Below are 13,300 nucleotides of genomic sequence, written 5' to 3'. Positions count from 1 at the left end.
TGTGGCCATGGCGGCGTGGCGATGACAGACGTCACGCCATGGCCTTACGTTTGCCTGTTATTTCCACATTTCTAAGCCGATCGCCACCAAACTCAATAGGATTGATACTGGTCCAGCCCCCTAAAGATTTCCAGTGATAAAATTGGTGGGCGTGGCCTAATTGCTCAACAGCGCCCTCTAGGAGCACTAAAACAACCAGCCCCAAGCCATGCTGTGTCCGAGGTGTATGAAATTCAGTACACGTATTTACCTTCTCAGGACCTACAAAAAAGTCTCTTGGACCCATTGTCCAAACCCCACAGGAAGTCGGCCATTTTGGATCAAACCCGCCATTTTGTCTCATTTACACACGTCGAATCTGAGCGAACTCCTCCTACAGCTTTTGACTTACAGAAATCGAAATCAATCAGTATGGTCTTAAGGCACTGGGGATCAAAAGTTATCAAAAGCTTTTTGCTACATAAAAGTATGTGGGCGTGGCTAAGCCTCAAAATCTGTCTTCTCGCCATGAAACACAAAACCCTTATAGTTTCTACAAAGAAAGTCACAGACACATGAAACCTTCTGGGATTGATCGGCCTCTGGCCCTGAATAATATTCACTGATCAGATGCTGACATCATCGAAGCCCCGCCCCCTCAGAACAGGAAGTGTCATGTTTCACTTAGTGTGGGCCATATTTGATCTCCTTCAACTAATCAACATGAAACTGTCTCCAATGACAGATAACATGCTGGTCTAACTTCATCTCCAATACTGACAGGTTTGGCTGGAGGGTGTGACCGTGGTGGCGTGGCCAAATCTGATGTGACGCCATGGCGATACGTTTGCCTCTAAATTACACATTCAGGGTCCAATTTACTCCAAACTCAATATGGTTGATCCTTGTCAGCCCCTAAACAGCTCTATTAGATTACATATGAATTTGGCTCAACGGCGCCCCCTACAACACTTCATGTGTTCTAGCTCCCTCATGCCTGATCGGATCCACTTCAAACTTACTGTACATCATCATGTATCAAAGCTGGACAGGTTGACACAGTCAATACATTACATCACTCTAGCCCCGCCCACTAATAAACACATGACTGTAGCTTCCATATGGAAGGTCCGATTCACTCCAAACTGAATATGCTTGATCCTTCTCACCCCCTAAACAGCTCTATTGGATTACATTTAAATTTGGATCAATAGCGCCCCCTAGGACAATTCGAGGGCTATATCTCCCTCATTCATCATCGGATCCACTTGAAATGTAGTATACATGATCATGAGTTCATGATGGACATTTTGACACAGTCAATTGATGATGTCGTTTTAGCCCCACCCACAAACAAACAAGTGAGTGCAGCGTCCATCTGGAAGGTCAGATTTACTCGAAATTTTGAATGCTTTTTGCCAGACTGAAACTCTGCATGACCTAAGATAATATGACATGTTGCTCAAAGTGCCACCTACTGGCGACGTGTAGAAGTGACGCGGTGTCATCGTATGTAGGAGGCGATGCCAGGCTCCTGCGGTCGCTCGACAGAGTTGCGCTGAGGGGTGCGAGGGCCTTCAAAGCTGCTTGCAGGTTTCTAGTTATTATTATTATTAGGCCCGAGCAGCAAAGCAGCTGCGAAAGCCTATTGTAATTCGAATGTTTATTTTTATTATTATTATTATTATTCAGGCAAGAAATGAATCGCCTTTTTCGCGGCTTTAACATATTCAAAAAGTCAGCAAATTTGGCGGAGCCATCAGTCGTGGTGAAAATTTATGTATTTTAAGGGTTTCACGAAAATCGCAATAAAAATGGCTCAACAGCGCCCCCCTGAAATTTTCAAAAAAGCCTCCGCATTGACCTTAGTTTATCGTACAGTTATGAAATTTGGAACACTTGTAGAACTCCCCAAGAACTACCTAAAACTCTCTTGCACCCACGTCCTACAAGAAACAGGAAGTCGGCCATCTTGGATTGAAGTTTGGATTTTCACCCCATTTTTGCCGTTTATAGACTCCGTATTTGATCGAACTCCTCCTAGAGATTTTGATTGATCGCTGTCAAACGCTCACCTTATACAGATGATACACTTGATCCTGTCTTTCAGTGTTTAACCCTGTCTCACCTAGGCATAGCTACTGGTTGAGCTTCTACTGAACTGTATGTGCTTTCTTTCATACTCGAGACTTAAAAACTGGCTCAAAGTTCATCTGCTTAGCTGTCTTTCTCTCCTAGACTAATCCTAATGGATCAGTGCTTCTTGGTTCTTTTTGTGTCTCTGCTCTGTTCTCTCAAACCAGCAGTCAGTCGTGGCAGATGACCGCTCACACTGAGTCTGGTTCTGCTGGAGGTTTCTTCCTGTTAAAAGGGAGTTTTCCTCTCCACTGTTGCTCCAGGCATGCACAGTATGAGGGATTGCTGCAAAGTCAATGCCAGTGACTGTCCACTGTTGCAACATACTCATCCAGGAGGAATGAATGCTGCAAGTCACTAACTCGATGCAATCTGCTGAGTTTCCATAGATAGAAAACCTTTTAACCAATTTCAATAATTAACTGAATGTGACTGCACTGTTTGATAGTTGGGATTAATTGGAATGTAAGCACCTGACTTGAAATCTGTATGATTCGATTGAATCGACACTGCACTATATAAAAAAATTGAATTGTTTGCAGCACACAAGCGAGCTTCTCCGTAGACAATTAGGTGTTGTAGGTGACAATGTAGGCTATAGCTACTGACATAATTTGCAATACAGCAAATACTTTTTCACCTCATTTGCATCTTCCTTTTATGTATATAGTGTTCAGATTATGGTACTTTATCTTGTCTAGAGTGTATTTATGTATATATATATTTTTTTACTTGTTCCTATTTTTTCCAAATGTTTATTTTTGAAAGCATTTTAGAGTAAATAATATTTCATTTCTGCTGTACAATATCACTTGTGCATTTTCTCATGTTTTATTCATAGTTGGTTCATTATTTTGTTCTATTATTTATTTTTCCTTCCTTAGAACCTTGGAGGTTAACCTTGAACCTGTCCTGCTGCTGAAACTATTTAACTTCCCCCAAGGGGATGAAGATTTTTCTTAAAATGCTACTTTTAGTCTTAGGATTCTCCATGAATACGAGCCCAGAATGTTGAGCCTGTTGTTCTCTTGGTGAAATGCTGTCAGCTGTTATCTGATGCTGAAATGGGAACTCTTTCAAATTCAGAACATAGTCTAGCTGCGTTACCTAGAGAACTGGAACAGAATACACTCACCTCTCCAAGCACTCTAAACAAGGAGCTCTTTCCACAGCCGTTAGGTCCACAAACAAGAACATTGGTGCCTGACCTCACCTTGAAAATACACAAATACAATGCCTTGTGAGCTTGCTGAAAGTACATCATTACCCAATGCACATACTAACAAAAAAACTGATTTTAGCAAACTACTTCCTGGTCATTCTCTCTTTTTTTAATTTACATTCTTTTTTGGGATACTGAGAGTACTTACTCTCTCATTCAATACCAACCAGTCTAGTTCTACACATCAACATCCTTGTGTTTGTTATATATTTTACATTTATCCCTTTTAAACACTTGTACAAGCAGATTTATGTACCTGCTGCTCTCCTTTCTGCTGGAGGCTCTTGCCCAATAAATCACTGATATTTGCTGCTTTTAAGTATCAGAAAACGGTCTTAGAGGCATATACATTGCTGATTTTTAAACAGGCATGACTATGCACTGCACAGTTATGCAGTCACTGTGTTGATACAGTGACACCCCGAGCTGCAGGTAGCCTCATGAGCACAGTGATCAACAGTCTGGAAAAAAATAACAGAAGTAATAAACAGAAAAACACTTTCAAAGACATTTACATTTACCTCCATTCCATATAATGGTGCCCAACCAGTCGATCGCGATCGGTGGACAATCTCAATTGCATGCCTCCCTTAGACTATATGACTGTAGATAATTCATTTTGTGTGATCACTATGCGGTCAGATACAGTCATCCCCTGGTTAACTCGTAACAAATGAAAAATAATCACACCAAATATTCAACCCTCACTTAGGGTAAAAAAAAACCCAGAAAAACACAAGATAAGGCGCTAATTAGCTCAACGAAATTGATGTGGGCTACACTGATGATCTGTGAACATTTTGGGGAAAACCTGGAAGAAGAGAATAAGAATGATCCTAGGTTTCTTTTTAGTACGCTTGGTAAACTTACACAGAGTCATAGCTCTGTTGAGCCATCTACTCCCGCAGCTCTCAGCAGTAACAACTTCATGGGATTCATTTTAAATAAAATTGATTCTATTAAAAATATAATCATTAGTATACTCCGCCCTCCCTGGGCTGCCACCTTACCATGGTGGAGGGTTTGAGTGTCCCAGTGATCTAAGGAGCTATGTTGAGTCTTTATGCCCATGGTAGGGTCACCCAAGGCAAACAGGTCCTAGGTGAGGGATCAGACAAAGCGCTGCCGACAGACCCCTTATGATGATAGCCACAAATGGAAATAGTGTTCCCTCACGCAGACGTGGGTCACCAATGCCCCACTCTGGAGCAAGGCCTGGAGGTAGGGCACGCTGGCGAGCGCCTGGAGGCCAGGCTTTCACCCAAGGAGCCCGGCCTGGCACAGCCCGGAGAGGAAACATGGATACCCCTTCCAATGGGCTCACCACCCGTGGGAGGGGCCAAAGGGGTTGGGTGCAATGTGTTATGGGTGACGGCTGAAGGCGGAGACCTTAGCGGTCTGATCCTCGGCTGCAGAAGCTGGCTCTTGGGACATGGAATGTCACATCTCTGGTGGGGAAGGACTTCAACGCTCATGATGGCAATGACAGTGAGACCTGGTGGGGTGTGGTTGGGAGGAATGGCCCACCTGAGTGGTGTTTTGTTATTGGACTTCTGTGCTCGTCATGGATTGTCCATAACTAACACCGTGTTCGAGCATAAGGGTGACTGTATGTGCTCATGGCACCAGGACACCCTAGGCCGCAGTTTGATGATCGACTTTGTTGTCGTGTCATCTGATCTGCGGCCGCAGGTCTTGGACACTCGGGTGAAGAGGAGACCAGAGCTTTCCACTGACCACTACCTGGTTTTGAGCTGGCTCCTATGGTGGGGGAGGATGCCGGTCAGACTTGGCAGACCCAAATGAACCTTGAGGGTCTGCAGGGAATGCCTGGCAGAATCTCCCGTGAGGTGGAGCTTCAACTCCCACCTCTGGGAGAGCTTCAAAAACGTTCCAGGGGAGGTGAGTCCGAGTGGGCCATGTTTCATGCCTCCATTGCCGAGGCGGCTTACCGGAGCTGTGGTCGCAAGGTTGTTAGTGCCTGTTGTGGCGGCAATTCTCGAGCCCGCTGTTAACCTCAACTCGGGACGTTGTGAGTCGGTGGGCGGAGTACTTCGAAAACCTCCTCAATCCCAACTGCACGTCTTCCACTGAAGAAGCGGAACCTGGGGACCTTGGGGCGGGTTCTCCAATCTCTGGTGCTGGGGTCACCAAGGTGATTAAAAAGCTCCTTGGTGGTAAGGCCCCGGGGGTGCATGAGATTCGCCTGGAGTTTCTTAAGGCTGTGGATATGGGTTGTGTTGGCTAACATGACTCTGCAGCATCCAGTGGACATAGGGGGCAGTTCCACTGGATTGGCAGACCGGGGTGGTGGTCCCCTTATTGAAAAAGGGGGACCGTAGAGTGTGTTCCAACTATAGGGGAGTCACACTATTAAGCCTCCCTGCTAAGGTCTATTCGGGAGTTCTGGAGAGAAGGGTCCGTCAGATAGTCCAACCTCGGATTCAGGAAGATCGGTGTGGTTTTCGTCCTGGCTGTGGAACACTGAACCAGCTCTACACCCTCAGCAGGGTCCTGGAGGGTGCATGGGAGTTCGCCCAACCAGTCTTCAGGTGCTTTGTGGACTTGGAGAAGGCGTTCCACCGTGTCCCTCAGGGAATCATGTGGGGGGTACTCCGTGAGTATGGGGTACCAGGCCCTTTGATACAGGCATTTTAGGTCCCTTTATGACCGGTGTCAGAGCTTGGTTTGCATTGCAGTTAAGTCGAACCCGTGTCTGGTGAAGGATGGACTCCACCAAGGTTGCCTTTTGTCACCAATTCTGTTCATACCTTTTATGGACAGAATTTCTAGGCACAGCCAAGGTGTTGAAGGGATCTGTTTTGGTGGCCTTAGGATTGTGTCTATGCTTTTTGCAGATGATGTGGTCCTATTGGCTTCATCAGCTCGAAATCTACAGCTCACACTGGATCAAGGGAACAGCACTAGGCTGGTTTAAATCATATATACAGGGGTTGGACAATGAAACTGAAACACCTGGTTTTAGACCACAATAATTTATTAGTATGGTGTAGGGCCTCCTTTTGCGGCCAATACAGCATCAATTCTTCTTGGGAATGACATATACAAGTCCTGCACAGTGGTCAGAGGGATTTTAAGCCATTCTTCTTGCAGGATAGTGGCCAGGCCACTACGTGATACTGGTGGAGGAAAACGTTTCCTGACTCGCTCCTCCAAAACACCCTAAAGTGGCTCAATAATATTTAGATCTGGTGACTGTGCAGGCCATCAGAGATGTTCAACTTCACTTTCATGTTCATCAAACCAATCTTTCACCAGTCTTGGTGTGTGTATTGGTGCATTGTCATCCTAATACACGGCACCGCCTTCAGGATACAATGTTTGAACCATTGGATGCACATGGTCCTCAAGAATGGTTCGGTAGTCCTTGGCAGTGACGCGCCCATCTAGCACAAGTATTGGGTCAAGGGAATGCCATGATATGGTAGCCCAAACCATCAATGATCCACCCCCATGCTTCACTCTGGGCATGCAACAGTCTGGGTGGTACGCTTCTTTGGGGCTTCTCTACACCGTAACTCTCTCGGATGTGGGGAAAACCGTAAAGGTGGACTCATCAGAGAACAATACATGTTTCACATTGTCCACAGCCCAAGATTTGCGCTCCTTGCACCATTGAAACCAACGTTTGGCATTGGCATGACTGACCAAAGGTTTGGCGATAGCAGCCCGGCCGTGTATATTGACCCTGTGGAGCTCCAGATGGACAGTTCTGGTGGAAACAGGAGAGTTTAGGTGCACATTTAATTCTGCCGTGATTTGGGCAGCCGTGGTTTTATGTTTTTTGGATACAATCCGGGTTAGCACCCGAACATCCCTTTCAGACAGCTTCCGCTTGCGTCCACAGTTAATCCTGTTGGATGTGGTTCGTCCTTCTTGGTGGTAACAATTTGTCCTCTTTTGAACTCTGGTATGTCACCCATAATATTGTGTGCATTTCAATATTTTGAGCAAAACTGTGCTCTTACCCTGCTAATTGAACCTTCACACTCTGCTCTTACTGGTGCAATGTGCAATCAATGAAGACTGGCTACCAGGCTGGTCCAATTTAGCCATGAAACTTCCCACACTAAAATGACAGGTGTTTCAGTTTCATTGTCCAACCCCTGTATATGTATGCTACTGCTCTGCCTGTAGGCCGAAACGACAATCAGAGACATGTCCCTGACCCGAAGGCACAGGGATGCGACCCTCTCATCCACTGGGGTAAACCCCAACATGAGACAGCTGAGCTGGGGGGCAACGAGCAAACCCACCCCAGCTTGCCGCCCCCTCCCGCAGGCCACTCCAGAGTAGCAGAGTCCAACCTCTCTCGAGGAGCTGGGTTTCAGAGCCCATGCTGTGCGTGGAGGAGAGCCCAACTATTTCTAGTCGATATCTCTCGACCTCCCGAATAAGCTCAGGCCCCTTCCTCCCCAGCGAGGTGACATTCCACGTCCCTAGAGCCAGTCTAAGCATCCTGAGATCGGGCGTTGAGGTCTCCACCTTCATCCGCTGCCCAATTCTCATGATTCCCCCTGCAGGTGGTGGGCCCACTGGAGGATGACCTGGCCCGGCTGGGTCCCGTGGGGAGTAACCCGGCCACCAGGCGCTCACCGACGAATCCCAACCCCAGGCCTGGCTGCAGACCATTTTTGCTTTGTCCCGTAGGTAACAATTTGATAAGACGTCTGTCGTTGTACAACAGTTATGTCCACATTTTAGACACTTAGACAATTACCTGCATGTATTTGTCCCTCTGAATGTCCTATGCCAAGTTGCCTTGAAACTATTGTCATTGCACCGATGTATTTTGTAGAACAAGGTCAAGTCTGATGGCATGTTTGACCCTTACATAAAGAACCCTGGATGCTGTTTTAAGCATATAGGCACTCCTTTTTGGTCATTTTCAAAACACTGGTACATATAGTCACACAAATTTACAGTTCTTTTAAGTTCTGCAAGGCTCTACCATCAAACCTGATGCAAACTAAATCTAACAGCCCCAGAACCTGTGACCCTGGTCCGAGAAACACGCTCCAAGAGGAAGGCCCCGTCTAAATTTCTTCAGAAATTTTCTAGTTGGGGCCTGCCATAGCAATGCAAGGAGGCATAGCTTTTAGGCTAACATTAGCATTTTAGCTAATAATCAATTATAAGCCTAAATTAACATATTGAATGGAGTGTGATAATGTTAGTCAACACGCTAGTGTTAGCCAAAAGGCTAATGTTAGCATTTTGGCCACAGAACCGTTGGCCCTGGCCGGAGAAGAACGTCATATCTTCCTTATTCCTTCCGAATTAATGCGGCCCGAACCGTGTGCACACCCCCAAAATATATATATATATATACAGGGGTTGGACAATGAAACTGAAACACCTGTCATTTTAGTGTGGGAGGTTTCATGGCTAAATTGGACCAGCCTGATAGCCAGTCTTCATTGATTGCACATTGCACCAGTAAGAGTTGAGTGTGAAGGTACAATTAGTAGGGTAAGAGCACAGTTTTGCTCAAAATATTGAAATGCACACAACATTATGGGTGACCTACCAAAGTTCAAAAGAGGACAAATAGTTGGTGCACGTCTTGCTGGCGCATCTGTGACCAAGACAGCAAGTCTTTGTGATGTATCAAGAGCCACGGTATCCAGGGTAATGTCAGCATACCACCAAGAAGGACGAACCACATCCAACAGGGTGAACTGTGGACGCAAGAGGAAGCTGTCTGAAAGGGATGTTCGGGTGCTAACCTGGATTGTATCCAAAAAAACATAAAACCACGGCTGCCCAAATCACGGCAGAATTAAATGTGCACCTCAACCCCCCTGTTTCCACCAGAACTGTCCGTCGGGAGCCCCACAGGGTCAATATACACGGCCGGGCTGCTATGGCCAAACCTTTGGTCACTCATGCCAATGCCAATCATCAGTTTCAATGGTGCAAGGAGTGCACATCTTGGGCTGTGGACAATGTGAAACATGTATTGTTCTCTGATGAGTCCACCTTTACTGTTTTCCCCACATCCGGGAGAGTTACAGTGTGGAGAAGCCCCAAAGAAGCGTACCACCCAGACTGTTGCATGCCCAGAGTGAAGCATGGGGGTGGATCAGTGATGGTTTGGGCTACCATATCATGGCATTCCCTTGACCCAATACTTGTGCTAGATGGGCGCGTCACTGCCAAGGACTATCGAACCATTCTTGACGACCATGTGCATCCAATGGTTCAAACATTGAAGGCGGTGCCGTGTATCAGGATGACAATGCACCAATACACACAGCAAAACGGGTGAAAGATTGGTTTGATGAACATGAAAGTGAAGTTGAACATCTCCCACAGCCCGCACAGTCACCAGATCTAAATATTGTTGAGCCACTTTGGGGTGTTTTTGAGGAGCGAGTCAGTAAATGTTTTCCTCCACCAGTATCACGTAGAGACCTGGCCACTATCCTGCAAGAAGAATGGCTAAAAATCCCTCTGACCACTGTGCAGGACTTGTATATGTCATTCCCAAGACAAATTGATGCTGTATTGGCCGCAAAAGGAGGCCCTAAACCCTACTAATAAATTATTGTGGTCTAAAAGCAGGTGTTAGTTTCATTGTCCAACCCCTGTATATATATATATATATATATATCAAAATGCCCGACTTGGTCTCGAGATGTGTGCTATTACTTTATTGCCGTTTCGATTAACCATGGCGACGTAAATAGCCAAAAACCACGCCACAAAATCCTATAGGCATGAATGAAGAAGTCAGTGGAGTAAAGAATCATCAAAATTCACTATTTTGGAGGCTCTGCTGTGTGGGCATACTTTGTCATAGAAACACAGTATAACTCTACAGTCACCATTTTTGGTCAGTTTGTAGGACCGGACCTTTGCTTTCATGCAATCTTTCACAATAAAAACCCTCCAGATCGTCAGAAGTCAAAGAATTCCGAAGGTCTTTTCTCATGTATTTTCAGTGACAGTTTAAACAGGAATCCACAAGTGACAACGTTTCCTTCTATCATCTTATACTGTGAATGAAGTAGAGCTATGAGACTCTCCACGATCAAGGATGGCTGTCACCCACGGTTTAAAAATGTTTCAAATACCATGTACGGTTTTCATACAGCACCGACTTGTTTGGAACCCTTTTTCTGATTCAAAGGTATTCAGACTCAGGGGGAGACAATCAAGTGCAGCTGCTCTCTCACACACAGAAACAAGCACACATGCTGGGAGCCTTCTACCCTTAAACCTGATGCGAGCTAAGCCTAACTCAGCCAATTTGGCTCTGGTCCGAGAAACACGCACCAAGAGGCAGGCCCCGTAAAAATTTCTTCAGAAATTTTCTAGTTTATTATTATTTATAATAATAAACAACAGAGACAGCGGTATTAACCTTCAGGCTCAATTTGTTCGGCTTCACAGCTCTGTGAACACAGTTGCTAGGCAACAGAAGTTATGCTGAGTTAAGGGCAAGGGAAACACAGACCCACGTAACAATGGCCGCACACAATGCTTAGCCAATAGCTACAGGTAGCATAAGTGTTACTGTTTGACCATCATTTTTTTACATGACTCTTCTTATAGATGGTCATTTGACTTGGTGATTGACATCTGCCAAGCTCATGTGTGCGGTACTGCTCCAGCTCAAAATGCTGTAAAGGAAGTTTAACCTGATGTGAAACGTAAATTGATTCATCTGTGACTATCCTCCTTTTTTGTGTGACACAAAAAAATTAATTTTGCAACTGAAATTGAATATCAGACGTAAAAGTGAAAGTAGTCAAACTTAAAATTTTTAATACAATGAAATACATTTTAAAAGCAAATGAATTCAGTTTCAAACCATTAAATTCAATTTCAGTTTAGTGAAATTCATTTTCAAACCAATGCATTTAATTTAAAATTTTTGTAAATTGGGGATTAGACAATCATCTTTGGGTCAGGACCATCCTGTGGCCATATATAAAAGCTCTGCCTCTTTGTCAGACCACTCCAACTATCCTAACATCAAGTAAGATTACAGCTTGAAATAGACAGACATTCTCCTCAAGTCAGACAACAGTTTTCAGTTAGTTTTTGTTGCAGAAGATAGACGGCGTTGATGTTGTTTTGAGTTACGATGCTAATGGAGTTAATTTATTTGTACCGCACACTGGTTCCATTCTCGGTGTTATATTGAACTTACTCATGCAGATATTATGTCTGCGGATATACTCAGAGCGGAGCCAAAAGCAGAGGGTAAGTATGTTTAACTTCTTTATAAGCCTAAAACGTTTCTGTGAATCTGTGATGCTTCTCTTCATTTTCTCATTAGCAGAGTAGCTGTCAGTATTTGTTTCAGCACTGGACAAATGCATCCTCATGGCTGACAAAACTAGAGGTCCTCACTTATCAACTGCAGCTAACAATTTTATTGGGATATTGAAATGTCTGCCAGTATTGTGAGGAATGCAGGGTTAACTGGTGAACCTAGCTCAGTATGAACACCCATCGTTTAATCTGTGGGACAGAGTCACGTGAGAAGCAGGTAAAGTAGTTTCACATTATTTGTCCGGATTTGTCATTGCAAACATAAAGGTGCTCTACAGTCCCTTTATACTCCATGGAATTTTTCATGTTTAGTAGCATCACAACCTAGGAATTAAAATGGAATGTTTGAGAGTTTGCATCATTACATTTACAGAAATTGCCAAATTTGAAGAGGTTTTATTTTATTATTGTGAAGCAAATAACAATTCAGACTAAACAACAGAAAACTACAACGTAGGGCTGGGCGTTATAGCCTAAAATCAATATCGCAATATATTGAGCAGTTTGCCTAGATAACAATGATAAAGCTTTGGGCTTCTTCCCATTGGACCAGGTGGTTGTACTGCAGGTTTTGAAAGAGGTTGGTTGTATTGTTTTGGCTTGTCACCACAGTCTTTTGGCACAGTTTACACTTGACATTTTTTTGTTAAATATAGTCCTTGCTGAACCCAAAATGTGGCCAAACAATTTATGCTTTTTTTTTTTTTTTGGAATGCGCTGGTGCTCATCCTCGACCAGCTCTACCGCTGCCGCTTCTACATTTGAAATCTCATCCATTATTTCAACCACCAGACTGGATAGGGGGAGTCACGTGACTACAGACTGTAAACATAGCACAGCGTCCTAAAGGGACATGAGCATAGCCTACCTATACACAGCCAAAAAAAAAAAAGAAGAAAAAAAAACTACTTTTCTTAAATTTTTTTAAAATACCAACATGGTAAGTAAATTTTCAGTTTATTGGCCAGGCCTACTACAACGTGCATAACCCTTTACCTCCCCCAAAATTCAGTACTTTGAAGAGCCATCTTTTGCAGCAATTACAGCTGCAGGGATGAGTCTATGAACTTACCACATCTTGCCACTGGGAGTTTTGTTCAGAACTGAAGGAAAGACTGCTCCAGCTCCTTCATTCTGGATGGTTTTCACTTGTGAACAGCGAACTTCAAGTCTAACCACAGATTGTCAAATGGATTGAGGTCTGGACTTTGACTAGGCCATTAAAACAAATTTAAATGTTTCCCCTTAAACCACTGGAGTGTTACTTTTGCAATATGCTTCGGGTAATTGTCGTTCTGGAAGGTGAAAATCCATCCTTGTCTGAAATCACAGGCAGACTGACAGGTTTTACTCAAGAATATCCCTGTATTTAGCACCATTTGTCTTTCCGTCAACTTGGACCCATTTCCCAGTCCCTGCTAAGAAACATTCCCAGCGTATGGGTGCCATCACCATGTTTCACTGTGGGGATGGTGTTCTTAGGGTGAGGGGATGTATTGGGATTGCACCAGACATAGCATTTTTCTTGGTGGCACAAAAGTTCAATTTTAGTTTCTTCTGACCAGAACACCTTCCTCCATACATTTGGAGAGTCACCCACATGCCTTTTAGCAAACTCAAAATGTGTCTTCCTATTTTTAACACTTAGTAATGACT

General features: G+C 44.3%; 1 protein-coding gene across 1 annotated transcript in view; it reads right to left on the bottom strand.

Annotated features, from left to right (window-relative positions):
• Positions 1-13,300, bottom strand: part of LOC124858209 (ATP-binding cassette sub-family D member 3-like) — a 68,107-nt gene that overhangs the window by 18,671 nt on the left and 36,136 nt on the right. The window contains exon 17 of the mRNA XM_047350121.1: positions 3,251-3,328. Coding sequence (XP_047206077.1) covers positions 3,251-3,328 — 78 coding nt within the window. The remainder of the gene's footprint in view (positions 1-3,250; positions 3,329-13,300) is intronic.

This window comes from Girardinichthys multiradiatus, chromosome 21 (assembly GCF_021462225.1).
Source record: "Girardinichthys multiradiatus isolate DD_20200921_A chromosome 21, DD_fGirMul_XY1, whole genome shotgun sequence".
NCBI lineage: Eukaryota > Metazoa > Chordata > Actinopteri > Cyprinodontiformes > Goodeidae > Girardinichthys > Girardinichthys multiradiatus.
Note: the sequence above shows the minus strand (reverse complement) of the source record. Positions and strands in the feature narration are given on the sequence as shown.